This window comes from Coregonus lavaretus (assembly GCF_964263955.1).
Source record: "Coregonus lavaretus genome assembly, contig: HAP1_SCAFFOLD_4328, whole genome shotgun sequence".
In the NCBI taxonomy this organism is placed as follows: domain Eukaryota; kingdom Metazoa; phylum Chordata; class Actinopteri; order Salmoniformes; family Salmonidae; genus Coregonus; species Coregonus lavaretus.
The window spans coordinates 1-17,698 of record NW_028158346.1 but is presented as its reverse complement, the minus strand read 5'-3'; the positions used below and the strand labels follow the sequence as shown (position 1 = coordinate 17,698).

Here is a 17,698-nt window from a genome sequence, read left to right as displayed (position 1 = left end):
GGGGTACCGGTACTGAGGCTATATACAGGGGGATACCGGTACTGAGGCTATATACAGGGGGTACCGGTACTGAGGCTATATACAGGGGGTACCGGTACTGAGTCAATGTGAGGGGGTAAAGGTTAGTTGAGGTAATTTGTACATGAAGGTAGGGGTAAAGTGACTATGCATAGATAATAGACAGCGGGTAGCAGCAGTGTAAAAACGGGGGGGGGACAATGTAAATAGTCCAGGTGGCCATTTGATAAATTGTTCAGCAGTCTTATGGCTTGGGGGTAGAAGCTGCGGTAGCAGAGAGAACAGTCTATGGCTTGGGTGACTGGAGTCTTTGACAATTTTTAGGGCCTTCCTCTGACACCGCCTGGTATAGAGGTCCTGGATGGCAGGAAGCTTGGCCCCAGTGATGTACTGGGCCGTACGCACTACCCTCTGTAGCACCTTTATGGTCAGATGCCAAGCAGTTGCCATACTAGGCGGTGATGCAACTGGTCAGGATGCTCTCGGTGGTGCAGCTGTATAACTTTTTGAGGATATGGGGACCCATGCTGTTACGTGAATTTCTATCCCAATGTCAAAAATGAACTTATTCCTCAGTCTGTATCCCAGAGGTTGGAAATCTCTAATAATCAGACGAAGCAGCCCAGCATACAATCATCAGGCTTTATTCATGAGAACGTTCTAAAACAAAATGGTCGTACAATATTTTTATATGCACACGTCAGAGAAAAAAATATCCCTCCCCTCTTTAGGCGGGCTGTAGTTTTCCACTGGAAAACTGCTCTCCTGACCATCATGTCACACACACACACACACACACACACACACACACACACACACACACACACACACACACACACACACACACGCCTAACAGTTTCTCTACTCCCTAAATTCCTCAGTTATCTTGGTTTCTCAGTTGCCTGTAGTCTTTGTTGTCTGGCCTAACTCTTACTCACATTGCTAAATAGTAACACAATGTCATATTCTTTACTGGTCCTACACTCACACATTCTAACACATTTCACACAGTTTCAGGGTGTAATAATTAGTCATTAATAATTAATCTATCAGTTTATTTATCAACCATGTTTGCACACCTTGCTCTAGTGCAGGGATGGCCAACTCCAGTCCTCGGGGCCTGATTGGTGTCACACCTTGCTCTAGTGCAGGGATGGGCAACTCCAGTCCTCTGGGCCTGATTGGTGTCACACCTTGCTCTAGTGCAGGGATGGGCAACTCCAGTCCTCGGGGCCTGATTGGTGTCACACCTTGCTCTAGTGCAGGGATGGGCAACTCCAGTCCTCAGGGCCTGATTGATGTCACACCTTGCTCTAGTGCATGGATGAGCAACTCCAGTCCTCGGGGCCTGATTGGTGTCACACCTTGCTCTAGTGCAGGGATGGGCAACTCGAGTCCTCGGGGGCCTGATTGGTGTCACACCTTGCCCCAGCCGCAGCTAACACACTTGACTCCAATAATTAACTAATCATAATCTTCAGTTTAGAATGTGATTAGTTTAATCAGCTGTGTTTGCTAGGGATGGGGGAAAAGTGTGACACCCCGAGGATTGGAGTTACCCATCCCTACTAGCTGAAAGGCCAGACGGTTCTAGTGTTAATGACTGGTAGATGCGTGTTGCTCATACATTCACTCATGCTGACCGGCTCCAGTACTTTGTTCTTGACTAAAGCGTCCAAGTCAGCCTTGACTTTTGGTCGTGCTTTCAGAAACGTTGGTTTGCTGTCTGGCTTAATGCTAACCTTCCCTGTAATGTCGTTCATACTACCCAGCTGTCCATTAAAGACTTCTCCATGTTTCTTTAAGATGGCAGGTAGGTCTGTGTCTCCATGTGTCATTATATGCACTGATGGCCAGTCCAGTGTGATTTTCTCCATCTATGAACATCCCCGTAGTGATGCATAGTCTCCTTTCACAACATAGAGTGGCAGCTTTTCAGTTTGTCTGTTTACCTGAACTGTGACATCAGTGATGCCTCTCACAGCGACAGATTCACCTGTGTAAGTCTTTAACACGAGGTGCGCTCGTTGAAGTGGAAGGTGTTTCAGTGTATTTTTTTCTGACACAAGAGATACAGCTGCCCCTCTGTCAATCTCCATACCCACCGGCTGTCCCTCTAGCAAGGGGGAGACATAGTAGCCGTGCGGCCCGCCAGGAAAAAGTCAGGATTTTCAGTGTGACTTCCTGGTCTGATGAGTCACTCACCTCAGTGTTCTCTTATTCAACAGTGTGAACATGTCTATGTGTCTTTCGTTGGAATGCCTGTTTCTTGTTTCCCGTTTTTGCGTTTTCTCTGTTCTCTTTTTCTTTCTGGAGGCTTGTTCGATGTTGCCCTTTTTACCACAGGCTGGACAATCCATGTCCTTACACCAGCATGTTGATACTTGATGTCCCACCTTGCCACAGTGGAAGCATGTGACTTGATTTCCCGGTCTCTGATTTTCAGTTGAAACTCCGTGCACTTTTCCTTTTTTTATGATCAACTTTTTATTTATTTTAAAGGAACATAAAGACGAGAACAAATAGCAGCAGGAATGGATATACAGCTAGAGACACAATACTGTTAAAATATATACCAGAACAAATAGCAGCAGGAATGGTTATACAGCTGGTGATTAGGATTGTTAGATGAACCCACTAAGTTCCTGATGAACTCAACTGGTGAGCCTCTTTAGCAGCTAGTTCCATGGACACACTGATTTCAATGTCCTTTGCCAAAGTCAGATGACTTTCAGTCAACAGTCTATTTTGTGTATGTCATGGGCCTCTCACTCCACCGGGTTACCACCTTAATTTTCTTCCACTCTGCTCACCACTCTCTCTACTCAGCCTAACTAGCTCCACCTGTCCCTGCTCTGCTCTGCTCTAATTACTCTGCCAGCTGCGCTGCATTACCCACTACCTCTCCCAGTATTTAAGGCCCTGTCTTTCAGCTCTCCGGTGTCAGATCGTCTGCAAAGCTCACACCCGGAACCTGTTTGCTCGCGCTTCTGGCTCACCCTGGTTTTGTGACCCCGGACCTGCCTGTTTTTTGGATACTCTTCTGCCTCAGGAGATCCAGACCTGCTTCTGCCATTACGACTCCTGACTACTCTTCAATCCCGGTAACTCTGACCAGCCTTCTGCCTTGCTACTACGTATTTTGGATTTCCCTTGAACGGTACTGCTGCCTGGTTTCATTCCGCCCTGTTGTGTCTGTGTCTCCCCCCCCCAGGACTTCTGGACCACCCACCACCGGCTTCATAGGACGCATCGCTGCCACTGGGGGGGGCACAGACCCAGCGCATTGGACGGGATCCCTGTTACCCCTGGAGCCTTCATTCACTCCCTACTTCCCTTTTCCCTTAAGTTTAATAAACTTTCTGGTGTGACGCAATTGTGGTCCTCTGGTCGTCTGTCTGAACCGTGACAGTACGATCTGACCATTATGGACTCAGCGCACACTTTCCCCGACATGGAAACCGATGAGCATGAGCAGCAGTTCCAGCAGCAGCAACAACAACTCGCCATGATCATTCAACTCCTCACCAACCTTACCCCAGCCAGTCTGCCCACCAGCCCAGCCCCCGAGTTACCTGCCCCGGTCATTGCAGCCGCTGCTCCGGAACCCAAGATTGGAAACCCCGAGCGGTTCAACGGCGATTCAACCCAGGTCCGGCCATTCCTGACTAGCTGCCGACTTCAGTTCTCCTTGCAGCCAAGGACCTTCGCCACGGAGGGGGCTAAAGTTGGGTATGCCATCACTCACCTGACGGGCCGAGCTCGACTCTGGGGAACAGCAGAGTTCGAACGTCAAACCCCCGCATGTGCAACCTTCGACCTGTTTGCTGAGGAGATGCTGAAGGTGTTTGACCTGGATTCACCCACCGCAGAGGCGTCTCGTGAACTGTTCAGTATTCGACAAGGCAGACGTACAGTCGCAGACCATTCCATCGACTTCCGAACCCTGGCTAGACGAAGTTCTTGGAACACACCATCGTTGGTGGACGCGTTCTTCCATAGTTTGGCTGACTATATCAAGGACGAGTTGGTCTCCCATGAACTGCCTTCCACTCTTGATGAAGCCATCGCACTGACTGTCAGGATCGACAGAAGGATACAGACCCGTCGTCGTGAGAGGGGGCGCCAAGGTCCACCTACTACCGGCATTCGGAGAGATCCGACTGGGCTCCTGTCATCTACTGCCACTCACCCAGGTCAGCTTGATCAGTCTGAGCCTATGGAGATTGGGCGAGCCTCCCTCACTCCTGCAGAGCGCCAGCGCCGCTTCACCTCAAACCTCTGCCTCTATTGTGGAGGTGATGGACATCGTGTGGTAACCTGCCCTTTAAAGGGCCGAAGCTCACCGGGCATAGGGGGAGTCCGGTTGAGTTCAATGACCATCCAGTCCTCCGACCGCAAACCCCTGCTGCAAGTTCACCTCCGCCTCTCTGACTCAACTCACACCCTGGCTGCTCTGGTGGATTCTGGCGCCGAAGCCAACATAATGGACATCAAGCTGGCACGCCAACTGGGACTGGAGAACCTCCGTTTGACACCTCCTATTCCTGCCCGGGCACTGGACGGACACTTACTCGGATCGGTCACTCATGTCACGGCCCCGGTCTCGATGGGTCTGTCCGGAAACCATCAAGAAACTATCCAGTTTCACCTGCTCCCCTCTCCAGGCCAACCCCTCATCCTGGGTTACCCATGGCTCCGCCGGCACAACCCTCAGCTCGACTGGGTGACCGGGGTGATCAGGGAGTGGGGAGAGGACTGCCACCGAACCTGCCTGCTTGCTGCCGCACTACCCCCTCGGCCAGTACCTACTAACTCCGCTCCTGACCTCTCCAATGTCCCAGAATGCTACCATGGTCTCAGAGAGGTGTTTAACAAAGCAAGAGCCACATCTCTGCCCCCTCACCGACCGTACGACTGTGCCATCGACCTCCTCCCTGGAACAGCTCCTCCAAAGGGTCGTCTTTATTCGTTGTCTGCTCCTGAAAGAAAGTCCATGGAGGACTACATCAATGGCTCTCTGTCCGCAGGATTAATCCGTTCATCTTCATCTCCTGCTGGTGCTGGCTTCTTCTTTGTGGGGAAGAAGGACGGATCTCTTCGCCCCTGCATCGACTACAGGGGACTCAACGACATCACTGTGAAGAACCGTTACCCTCTGCCTCTGCTCACCTCTGCTTTTGAGTTGCTCCAGGGAGCCACTATTTTTACCAAGTTGGATCTCAGAAACGCTTACCACCTAGTGCGGATCCGGGAGGGAGATGAATGGAAAACCGCATTCAATACACCAACAGGCCACTACGAGTATCTGGTTATGCCTTTTGGCCTCACCAATGCTCCTGCTGTGTTCCAGGCTCTAGTGAATGATGTACTGCGGGACATGTTAAACAAGTTTGTCTTCGTTTACCTGGATGACATCTTAATCTACTCCAGAAACCTGTCTGAACACACCCGCCATGTCCAGCAAGTCCTTCATCGTCTTCTGGAGAATTCCCTCTACGCCAAGGCAGAGAAATGTGAGTTTCACGTCAAGACAGTGGCCTTCCTGGGGTACATAGTGGCAGAGGGAAGTATCCAAATGGATCCTGCCAAAGTATCAGCAGTCACTTCATGGCCAGTTCCGGAGAACAGAAAGAAGCTGCAACAGTTTCTGGGGTTTGCTAACTTCTATAGGAAGTTTATCCGGAACTACAGTACCGTTGCTGCCCCTCTCACTGCTCTAACCAGCACCAAGCAACCCTTCACCTGGACCCCAGCAGCCGACAAAGCCTTCAGTACCCTCAAGGTGAGGTTCACCTCCGCTCCCATCCTCCAGATGCCTGATGTGGACCGGCAATTCATTGTGGAGGTGGACGCCTCGGATGTGGGAGTTGGTGCTGTGATTTCTCAGTGGGCTGCGGAGGATAGGAAGCTCCATCCCTGTGCCTTTTTCTCACGTCGGTTGTCCCCCTCTGAGTGCAATTACGACATAGGGAACCGTGAGCTGCTGGCTGTGAAGCTTGCCTTGGAGGAGTGGCGTCACTGGCTGGAGGGGTCCACCATTCCATTTCTCGTTTGGACCGATCATAAGAACTTGGAGTACATCCGCACGGCCAAACGGTTGAACTCCAGGCAGTCCCGCTGGGCCCTGTTCTTCACCAGGTTTAATTTCACTCTGTCATACCGGCCTGGATCACGCAACACCAAGCCAGACGCCCTCTCCCGTCAATTCCAGAAGGATGACACCCCCTCCAAGGACCCTGTGTCGATTCTGCCAAGTCCCTGCATCGTTGCAGCTCTGACCTGGGCTGTTGAGGAACAGGTGCTGGAGGCTCTCCGTAACCAGCCAGGTCCCAGCACTTGCCCAGCTGACCGCCTTTTTGTCCCCGAAGACCTGAGGTCCCAGGTCGTTCAGTGGGGACATGACTCCCGCCTAGCTTGTCACCCTGGCTCCACCCGCACTTACAACCTGCTCGCCCAGAGGTTCTGGTGGCCCTCTCTGAGGAAGGATGTACGGGAATTCGTCCAAGCCTGCCCCATCTGCAACCAACACAAGTCGTCCTGCCAGCCCCCAGCCGGATTGCTGCAGCCCCTGCCTGTGCCCAGACGTCCCTGGTCTCACATCGCCCTTGACTTTGTCACGGGGCTGCCCCCTTCAAGTGGCATGACCGTCATTCTCACCATCGTTGACCGTTTCAGCAAGATGGCACACTTCATTCCCCTCCCCAAGCTCCCAACCGCCAAGGAGACCGCCCAGGTGGTCCTGGAACACGTCTTCCGGATCCACGGACTGCCAAAGGATGTAGTTTCTGACCGTGGTCCACAATTCTCCTCCGCTTTTTGGAAGGAGTTCTGTCACCTGCTGGGAGCCACAGTCAGTCTGACTTCCGGATTCCATCCCCAATCCAATGGGCAGTCAGAGCGGGCTAATCAGGAGCTCGAGAAGGCACTGCGATGCATGACTTCACGCAACCCCCACTCCTGGTCGCAGCAATTGACATGGGTGGAGTACGCACACAATTCTCTGACCTGCTCTGCCATCGGTATGTCCCCTTTCCAATGTGTTTATGGATACCAGCCTCCTCTATTTGCCAGCCAGGAAGAGGAGGTTACTTGCCCATCTGCACTTGCTTTTGCCCGTCGATGTCGCCGCACCTGGTCACAAGCCCGAGCCACACTCCTCAGATCCGTTGCCAGCTACACTACCGGGGCCAACCGTCGGAGAATTCCTGCTCCCACCTACCATGTTGGTCAAAGGGTGTGGTTGTCATCGAAGAACCTGCCACTCAGGGTGGAGTCGCAGAAGCTGGCACCTCGGTTCATTGGCCCATTCCCTATCATAAGAGTGATTAGCCCAACTGCTGTCCGGCTCCAACTGCCTAATTCCCTGAGGGTGCACCCCACTTTCCATGTGTCTAAGATTAAGCCCATCCATGAGAGTCCGCTGGTCCCTGCTGCGCCTGGTCCTCCTCCTCCACGGCTCGTCGATGGTGGTCTGGTTTACACCGTCCGCCGCCTGCTTCGGTCCAGACGGAGGGGTAGGGGTCTCCAGTACCTCATTGACTGGGAGGGCTATGGACCTGAGGAAAGGACCTGGGTGCCAGCTAGTCGGATTGTGGATAGGACTCTCATCACCGCTTTCCACCAACGGCATCCTGATCAACCTGCAATCCGTAGGGGCCGCCCCAGAGGGGTCCCTAACCGTCCGGCCCGCTCGGCTTCCTGTCCTGTGCCTGATCCTGTCTCGGGACCTGTCCCATCTCCCGACCACGGCCCTCCGGCTTCCTCCGAGGATGAGGACGTTCACTCGGACCGTTCGGAGGAGTTCTAGCCCTCCTCCGGCTCCCCTCCTCCCGCCCGGCGTGGTGTTGCTCTTGGGACTTCTGGGGCCGTCCCTTGGGGGGGGGGTTCTGTCATGGGCCTCTCACTCCACCGGGTTACCACCTTAATTTTCTTCCACTCTGCTCACCACTCTCTCTACTCAGCCTAACTAGCTCCACCTGTCCCTGCTCTGCTCTGCTCTAATTACTCTGCCAGCTGCGCTGCATTACCCACTACCTCTCCCAGTATTTAAGGCCCTGTCTTTCAGCTCTCCGGTGTCAGATCGTCTGCAAAGCTCACACCCGGAACCTGTTTGCTCGCGCTTCTGGCTCACCCTGGTTTTGTGACCCCGGACCTGCCTGTTTTTTGGATACTCTTCTGCCTCAGGAGATCCAGACCTGCTTCTGCCATTACGACTCCTGACTACTCTTCAATCCCGGTAACTCTGACCAGCCTTCTGCCTTGCTACTACGTATTTTGGATTTCCCTTGAACGGTACTGCTGCCTGGTTTCATTCCGCCCTGTTGTGTCTGTGTCTCCCCCCCCCAGGACTTCTGGACCACCCACCACCGGCTTCATAGGACGCATCGCTGCCACTGGGGGGGGCACAGACCCAGCGCATTGGACGGGATCCCTGTTACCCCTGGAGCCTTCATTCACTCCCTACTTCCCTTTTCCCTTAAGTTTAATAAACTTTCTGGTGTGACGCAATTGTGGTCCTCTGGTCGTCTGTCTGAACCGTGACAGTGTAGCTTCACTCCGTAGCCCACATACTAGTCTGTCTCAAATTATGTCATTTAGAACAGCATTAAACTAAGTGTTCTGGTAGTTTCTTTAATGCAGCAGCAAACATTGTTACTGATTCTCCCTCTTCCTGATGTTTGCTGTGGAACCTGAACCTTTCAGCATTAACTAGTGGTTCTGGTGAAAAATGTCCTTTAAGTATCTCCACAATATCCCCATACGTCTTATTACCTGTTCTGTCTGGCTGTAGCAGGCTGCCTAGTAAATTAAATGTCTTTGGCCCCATTACACTAAAACATGGAGGCACAATGTTGTCCTCATCCATCTCATTTACAAGAACAAAATATTCAAACTGTTCTGTATATGAGCTCCACTGATCAATACTTTCATCAAACTGTCCAATGTTTCCATCAATTCCAATAATTTTCCGTTTCTCAATAAGCTCCTGATTGTCACTCACTTCAATATTGTTCTCAACCAAAGCAATATTTTCCTCAGTCACGTGATCTTCATTCACTTCACTCACTGACGTTTCCTCCTAAATTCACTCATTTAGCAATTTTTTATTCCAAAGTTCATCTTCACAGTTGAAAAAATGTCCTTTCCTTTAATCACTGTATATTCCTCCCTTTTAATCATTTTGTTTTCCCGCTCCGACGTCCGTCTCCAGTCCTTTTCTGCCGTCCATGACGATGTTAACTCTCTTTCTTAGCTAGCTAGACTATGCACTTGCCTCTGCTATCAATACACTGTGCTAACATTAGCCTATTCTGGACCACAGAAAATAACAGTTTTAAACAGTTGTAAAAACCCACTTCTTCCAGACAGAATAGTTCCTGTAGATTCAGACTTACTCATCACCAATCTTTTGTTATGTCTCGTGGGTTTCATAACCACGTCTGTATAACAATTCAATAATGATGAGACAGGAGACAGGAATCAGTTCAACCATTTATCTGGAACGTGATCATCTCAACACATACAAACCCCCATGATGCTCTGCAGCACAACCCCAATATACAACAAATACATAGATAAGTAAATGGACACTAAACAAAACTCATAGAGGAATTTAAATGTTCAGTTGTAGAAAGTAGAGCCATGGGATAGGGTCAGAAAGGTCAGTATGTTTGATAACTGGTTACAGAGGTGACATAACAAGCATAAGGTCCATTATAACACAGTGAAGTAGAGGTGGGAGCTAAAAGCAGAAATGGACGGTGAGACGGTGTGAGGAGGTCAGGGGTGAAACACTAGATCAGGACAGGTAGAAATGGCAGGGCTGGAAATAGACACAGAGACACATTCTGATCATGGCACAGACCTGACCTGAGACACCCAAACAGAAGATGCCATAGCAAAGTCCTGTCCAGTAGGCTATATGGGATTTCCTTTCATCAAAATCCAACACATAGAAATGAGTGTGTGTCCAGTGTGTGTGTGTGTGTGTTCAGTGTGTGTGTGTCCAGTGTGTGTGTGTGTGTCCAGTGTGTGTGAGTGTGTGTGTCCAGTGTGTGTGTGTGTGTGTGTGTCCTGTGTGTGTGTGTCCAGTGTGTATGTGTGTGGTTGTCCAGTGTGTGTGTGTCCAGCGTATGTGTGTGTGTCCAGTGTGTATGTGTGTGTGTGTCCAGTGTGTATGTGTGTGGGTCCAGTGTGTGTGTGTTTGTGTGTGTCCAGTGTGTGCGAGTGTGTGAGTGTGTGTGTCCAGTGTGTGTGTGTGTCCAGTGTGTGTGAGTGTGTGTGTAAGTGTGTATGTGTGTGTGTCCAGTGTCTGTGTGTGTGTCCAGTGTGTGTGAGTGTGAGTGTCCAGTGTGTGTGTCCAGTGTGTGTGTGTGTGTGTCCAGTGTGTGTGAGTGTGTGTGTGTCCAGTGTGTGTGTGTGTGTCCAGTGTGTGTGTGTCCTGTGTGTGTGTGTGTGTGTGTCAGGTGTGTGTGTGTCCAGTGTGTGTGAGTGTGTGTGTAAGTGTGTATGTGTGTGTGTCCAGTGTGTATGTGTGTGTGTCCAGTGTGTGTGAGTGTAAGTGTCCAGTGTGTGTGTCCAGTGTGTTTGAGTGTGTGTCCAGTGTGTGTGTGTCCTGTGTGTGTGTGTCCAGTGTGTGTGTGTGTGTGTGTCAGGTGTGTGTGTGTCCAGTGTGTATGTGTGTGTGTCGTGTGTGTGTGTGTGTGTGTGTGTCCAGTATGTATGTATGTGGGTCCAGTGTGAGTGTGTGTGTGTGTGTGTGTGTGTGTGTGTGTTTGTTTGTGTCCAGTGTGTGTGAGTGTGTCCTGTGTGTGTGTCAGGTGTGTGTGTGTGTGTGTCCAGTGTGTGTGTGTGTGTCCTGTGTGTGTGTGTCCTGTGTGTGTGTGTGTGTCCAGTGTGTGTGAGTGTGTGTGTCCAGTGTGTGTGTGTGTGTGTGTGTGTCCAATGTGTGTGTCCTGTGTGTGTGTGTGTCAGGTGTGTGTGTCCAGTGTGTATGTGTTTGTGTGTCCAGTGTGTGTGTGTCCAGCGTATGTGTGTGTGTCCTGTGTGTGGTCCTGTGTGTGTGTGTGTGTGTGTGTGTGTGTCAGGTGTGTGTGTCCAGTGTGTGTGTGTCCTGTGTGTATGTCCTGTGTGTGTGTGTGTGTGTGTGTGTCAGGTGTGTGTGTGTGTCCAGTGTGTGTGAGTGTGTGTGTCCAGTGTGTGTGATTGTCCTGTGTGTGTGTCCTGTGTGTTTGTGTGTGTCCAGTGTGTATGTGTGTCCTGTGTGTTTGTGTGTGTCCAGTGTGTATGTGTGTCCTGTGTGTTTGTTTCCAGTGTGTATGTGTGTGTCCAATGTGTATGAGTGTGTGTCCTGTGTGTGTGTGTGTGTTTGTCCAGTGTGTGTGTGTGTGTGTGTGTGTGTGTGTCCAGTGTGTGTGTGTTCTCTGTGTGTGTGTGTGTCCAGTGTGTGTGTGTGTTCAGAATGTGTGTGTGTGTGTCCAGTGTTTGTGTGTCCAGTATGTGTGTGTTCCCAGTGTGTGTGTGTGTGTGTGTCCAGTGTTACCATGGTTATTATTTACAGGGACACTGAGGAGTCACCATAAACCCTAAACCCTGGATAGAGGGACTCAGTGAATGTGGAGTGGAATGTGTTCAGGTGGGTCAGTGTGTCAGAGGAGACTCTGTAGAAGGACAGAGTGCCGGCTGGCCAGTCCAGATACACTCCTACTCTGTGGGAGCTGGAGGAGGGGACGTCTATGGTAGTGGACTTATTATTGTGCCAGGCAGAGTAACTGTTGCCAGAGCAGACCAGACTCCAGGACTTGTCATTGTATCCAATCACACGGTCATTACCCCTTCCTCTCCTGCTGATTCCTTTATATGCCACTCCTATAACAGCCCCTCTCCCACTCCACTTTACCTCCCAGTAACAGCGCCCAGTCAGACCCTCTCTACACAGCACCTGTGGCCAGACCTCAAATCTCTCTGGGTGATCAGGATACGGCTGCTTCTCTCTCCTACATGTCACCTTTCTGTTCTCCTCAGACAGAGAGAGGAATCTGTTTACTGTGTTTAGGTCCAGTGTGAGATCACAGACATCTGATGGATGAAACCAGACACAATATTAGAAATCATCATCATCCTGAACACACACACACACACAGCCTGAACACACACACTGAACACACACACACACACACACACACACACAAACACACACATCCTGAACACACACACACAAACACACACACAGCCTGAACACACACACACACACACACAAACACACACATTCTGAACACACACACACAAACACACACACATCCTGAACACACACACACACACACATCCTGAACACACACACATCCTGAACACACACACTGAACACACACACACACACAAACACACACATCCTGAACACACACACACACACACACACACAGCCTGAACACACACACACACACACATTCTGAATACAAACACACAAATACACACACATCCTGAACACACACACACACACACAAACACACACAGCCTGAACACACACACACACACACACACACACACACAGCCTGAACACACACACACACACACACACACACACACAAACACACACATTCTGAACACACACACACAAATACAAACACACACACAAACACACACACACACACATCCTGAACACACACACACACACACACACAGCCTGAACACACACACACACACACACAAACACACACACACAAACACACACATCCTGAACACACACACACACAAATCCTGAACACACACACACACACACACATCCTGAACACACACCTTCATGCATGCATGAACACACACACACATTTCTAAAGTAACACAAACACGTCACACACACACACAGACACACACATTGTCAAAGCAACTCTTTGTAAACTTTGGTGTCCCTGATTTGTGCTTCTGTAGAACTACAGCTGATATTTAATATGACCAAGTAAGTAATGATGGTGGTCTTTGACTTTGACTTCACTTGAATTAAGACTTATTCTTAGTCATATTCTTCACAGCAGTCAACACTCACATTTTCTAAGTCCAGGTTTCATTGTGTTCTCTCCACCATGTTCCACACTGTAGCGGTAAGCAGAAGAACAGACAGTCATTGAGGGATACACCTGAACTCACACACACTCACACACACACACTGGACACAAACTGGACACACACACAAACTGGACACACACACACACTGGACACACACACACACTGGACACACACACACACACACACTTGACACTCACACACACATTCAGCATATCACTTTGTATAAGCGGTGGTAAGAATGTTTGTCTGTGTGTGTGTATGTGTCCAGTGTGTGTGTCCAGTGTGTGTGTGTGTCTGTGTGTGTGTGTCCTGTTTGTGTGTGTGTGTGTCCAGTTTGTGTGTGTCCAGTGTGTGTGTGTGTGTGTGTGTCCAGTGTGTGTGTGTCCAGTGTGTGTGTCCAGTGTGTGTGTGTCCTGTGTGTGTGTGTGTGTCCAGTGTGTGTGTGTCCTGTGTGTGTGTGTGTGTGTCCAGTGTGTGTGTGTGTCCAGTGTGTGTGTGTGTCCAGTTTGTGTGTGTGTCCAGTTTGTGTCCAGTGTGTGTCCAGTGTGTGTGTGTGTGTGTTTGTGTGACCAGTGTGTGTGTTTGTCTGTCCAGTGTGTCCAGTGTGTGTGTGTCCAGTGTGTTTGTGTGTGTGTGTGTGTGTCCAGTGTGTGTGTGTGTTTGTCCAGTGTATGTGTGTGTGTCCAGTGTGAGTGTGTGTGTGTGTGTCCAGTGTGTGTGTGTAGTGTTTGTGTGTCCAATGTGTGTGTGTGTGTCCAGTGTGTTTGTGTGTGTGTGTCCAGTGTGTGGACACACACACACACACTGGACACACACACACAGGACACACACACACACACACTGGACACACACACACTGGACACACACACACTGGACACACACACACACACACACTGGACACACACACATACACTGGACAAACACACACACACACTGGACACACACACACACACACAAACACACTGGACACACACACACTGGACACACACACACTGGACACACACACACACACACACTGGACACACACACACACACACACACAGTCTTTATATAACTTAGTCCAAGTGGTGGTGAGAATGTTTGTCTTAACTAGCCTGATAACTCCAACATGTCTGATATGAACATTGACATAAACCCTCTACATACTTGAGTTTCTCCAGTCTGCAGTGTGGATCCTCCAGTCCAGCAGAGAGCAGTCTGACTCCTGAGTCTCCTGGGTGATTGTAGCTCAGGTCCAGCTCTCTCAGGTGTGAGGGGTTTGACTTCAGAGCTGAGACCAGAGAAGCACAGCCTTCCTCTGTGACTAGACAGCCTGACAGCCTGCAAAGAGTCAAATCATATTAAAACCACACTGCTGTTCTTTGGTGGTGAAAATAGTGGCAGTATATTTTTTTCAACATATTCAGATATATCAGTGTCCTGAAACCTGCCATATCTATTCATAAATTAATGTATCATTATTAGAAATGACAAATTATCAAAGTATTGCTTGTAGAGAGAAACATGTATAGTACAAATATTTGAGTAGACTGACCAGAGCAGTTTAAAAAGCAGTATCAGTCAAAAGACAGACAGTGAGGTATCAGATTTAGATTGTATTGAGTATACACCATATCTAGTTTGACAGTGAAAATGACATTTTAAATGTGGCTCTATACTCCAGCATTTTGGATTTTAAATCAAATGTTTCATATGAGGTGACAGTATATAATGTCACCTTTTATTTGAGGATATTTTAATACATATCTGTTTCACTATTTAGAAATGAAAGCACTTTATGTATCTAGTCCCCTATTTGAAGAAGTCATAAGTATTCTGACCAGTTCACTTATAGTGTATTAAAGTAGTCAAAAGTTTAGTATTTGGTCCCAAACTCGTTGGTTGCATTTGCAGTTTGTTTTGGTTGTGTTTTGGGTTATGTTTTGCCCGATAGTAACTGAATGGTGGATGATGACTGGAGTAATTTTCTGTCTAAGTGAGTAGATAACATGTTTCTAAACACTACTAAATGAATCCTGATGATGCCATGATTAAGAAAAATAATGAATGAATCATGAATAATAATGAGTGAGAAAGTTACAGAGGCTACAACAAAACATACTAACCTCTCACCATTAACCTCAAATAAAAGGTGATATTCTGTACTGTTGCCTAATATGAAACATTCTATCTCAAATCCAAAATGATGGAGCATAGCACCAAATGTAAAACTGTAAGCGTCACTGTCCAAACACATATGGTGTGGACTATGTGTGCCTGGTAAACACATGTGGATCTGGTGAACAGTTATCACTTGTTGACCAACTACAGGAATACTGACCTCAGAGTCTCCAGTTTACAGTGGGGATTCCCCAGTCCAGCAGAGAGCAGCTTCACTCCTGAATCCTTCAGGTCATTGTTACTCAGATCCAGCTCTCTCAGGTGTGAGGGGTTTGACTTCAGAGCTGAGACCAGAGAAGCACAGCCTTCCTCTGTGACTAGACAGCCTGACAGCCTGCAAAGAGTCAAATCATATTAAAACCACACTGCTATTCTTTGGTGGTGAAAATAGTGGCAGTATATTTTTTCAACATATTCAGATATATCAGTGTCCTGAAACCTGCCATATCTATTCAAAAATTAATGTATCATTATTAGAAATGACAAATTATCAAAGTATTGCTTGTAGAGAGAAAAATGTAAAAGTAAAAATAAAGTGGTGTGAAAAAGTGTTTGCCCCCTTCCTGATTTCTTATTTGTTTGCATGTTTGTCACACTTAAATGTTTCAGATCATCAAACAAATTTAAATATTAGTCAAAGATAACAAGTAAACACAAAATGCAGTTTTGAAATGAAGGTTGTTATTATTAAGGTTAAACAAAATCCAAACCTACATGGCCCTGTGTGAAAAAGTATTTGAAAAATGGGAAAAAAGGCGCGGCTTATAGTCTGAAAATTACGGTACTTAAATGTCATTTTATGTACTCACAAAGCAGCTCTGGAGGCTTTGACCACTGGCAGCAGCCTCAGAAGACCTTCCTCGGATCTGGAGTATTTCTTCAGGTCAAACACATCCAGCTCCTTTTCTGAAGTCAGCAACACAAAGACCAGAGCTGACCACTGTGCAGGTGACAGTTTGGCTCCAAAGAGACTTCCTGATCTCAGGTAGCTTTGGATCTCCTCCACTAGAGAATGGTCATTCAGTTCATTCAGACAGTGGAACAGATTGATGCACCTCTCTGGAGAGGGATTCTCCCTGATCTTCTCCTTGATGTACTTGACTGTTTCATCATGGCTCTGTGAGCTGCTTCTTGTCTTTGTCAGTAGACCTCGTAAGTGCTTCTGATTGGACTCCAGTGAGAGGCCCAGAAGGAAGCGGAGGAAAAGGTCCATGTTTCCTGTCTCACTTTGTAAGGCTTTATCCACAGCACTCTTGTAGACTGTAACTTTACGCTTCTGTCTGATCCTCACAGAAAAGTTGCTGGACGTTGATTGAGGTTTGGCCATTAGATTCTCGTTGTTGTTGATGAATGAGAGGAACACATATACAGCAGCCAGAAACTCCTGTATGCTCAGATGCACGAAGCAGTACACCTTGTCCTGGTACAGCCCACATTCCTCTTTAAAGAGCTGTGTGCACAATCCTGAGTACACTGAGGCTTCATTGACATCAATGCCAGCCTCTTTCAGGTCTTCTTCATAGAAAATCAGATTGCCATTCATAAGCTGTTGAAAAGCCAGTTTTCCCAGTGACAGAATGCTCTCTTTATTCCAGTGTGGACCTGTCTCTTCTTTCCCAAGATACTTTTCATTCTTCTGTTTGGTATGAAACACCACAAGGTGTATGAACATCTCAGTCAGAGTCTTGGGCATCTCTTCTGTCTTGTCTGTACTCAACATGTGTTCAAGGACTGTTGCAGAAATCCAACAGAAGACTGGAATGTGGCACATGATGTGGAGGCTCCTTGATGTCTTTATGTGTGAGATGATTCTGCTGGCCAGGTCCTCATCACTGAATCTCTTCCTGAAGTACTCCTCCTTCTGTGGGTCATTGAACCCTCGTACCTCTGTCACCTGGTCAACACACACTGAAGGGATCTGATTGGCTGCTGCAGGTCGGGTAGTTATCCAGAGGAGAGCAGAGGGAAGCAGATTTCCCTTGATGAGATTTGTCAGCAGAACATCCACTGAGGTTGACTCTGTGACGTCACAACAGATCTTGTTCTTCTGGAAGTCTAGGGCAGTCGGCACTCATCCAGACCATCAAAGATGAACAGAACTTTGTACTTGTTGTAGTTGGAGATTCTTGATTCTTTGGTTTCCATTGAGAAGTGATTGAGAAGTTCAATGAAAGTGTGTTTTTCCTTTTTCATCAAATTCAGCTCCCGAAAAGGGAATGAAAATACAAATTGGACATCCTGATTTGCTTTTCCTTCAGCCCAGTCCAGAATGAACTTCTGCACAGAGACTGTTTTTCCAATGCCAGCGACTCCCTTTGTCAGCACAGTTCTGATACGTTTGTCTTGTCCAGTTAAGGGTTTGAAGATGTCGTTACATTTGATTGCAGTCTCTGGTCTTGCTTGTTCCTGGTTGTTGTCTCAATCTGTCTCAGCTCATGTTCATTATTGACTCTCTCCTGTT

At 48.3% G+C, this 17,698-nt stretch overlaps 2 protein-coding genes across 2 annotated transcripts; both read right to left on the bottom strand.

Moving 5' to 3' along the window:
* Nucleotides 1-11,543: 11,543 nt before the first annotated feature.
* On the bottom strand, nucleotides 11,544-12,109 carry LOC311124106 (stonustoxin subunit beta-like; the record flags this gene model as incomplete). Its single annotated transcript, XM_084198316.1, has 1 exon — nucleotides 11,544-12,109. A coding segment is annotated over one exon (534 nt), but the record flags the coding sequence as incomplete, so codon positions are not given.
* A 15-nt stretch (nucleotides 12,110-12,124) lies between these two features.
* Nucleotides 12,125-16,998, bottom strand: LOC311124105 (NLR family CARD domain-containing protein 3-like; the record flags this gene model as incomplete). Its single annotated transcript, XM_084198315.1, has 3 exons — nucleotides 16,047-16,998; nucleotides 15,454-15,571; nucleotides 12,125-12,142 (listed from the first exon to the last, which is right to left on the bottom strand). Exons 1-3 carry the CDS (start codon nucleotides 16,955-16,957, stop codon nucleotides 12,125-12,127), a joined length of 1,047 nt encoding a protein of 348 aa, XP_084054441.1. The 5' UTR covers nucleotides 16,958-16,998.
* Between the last annotated feature and the right edge of the window lie 700 nt (nucleotides 16,999-17,698).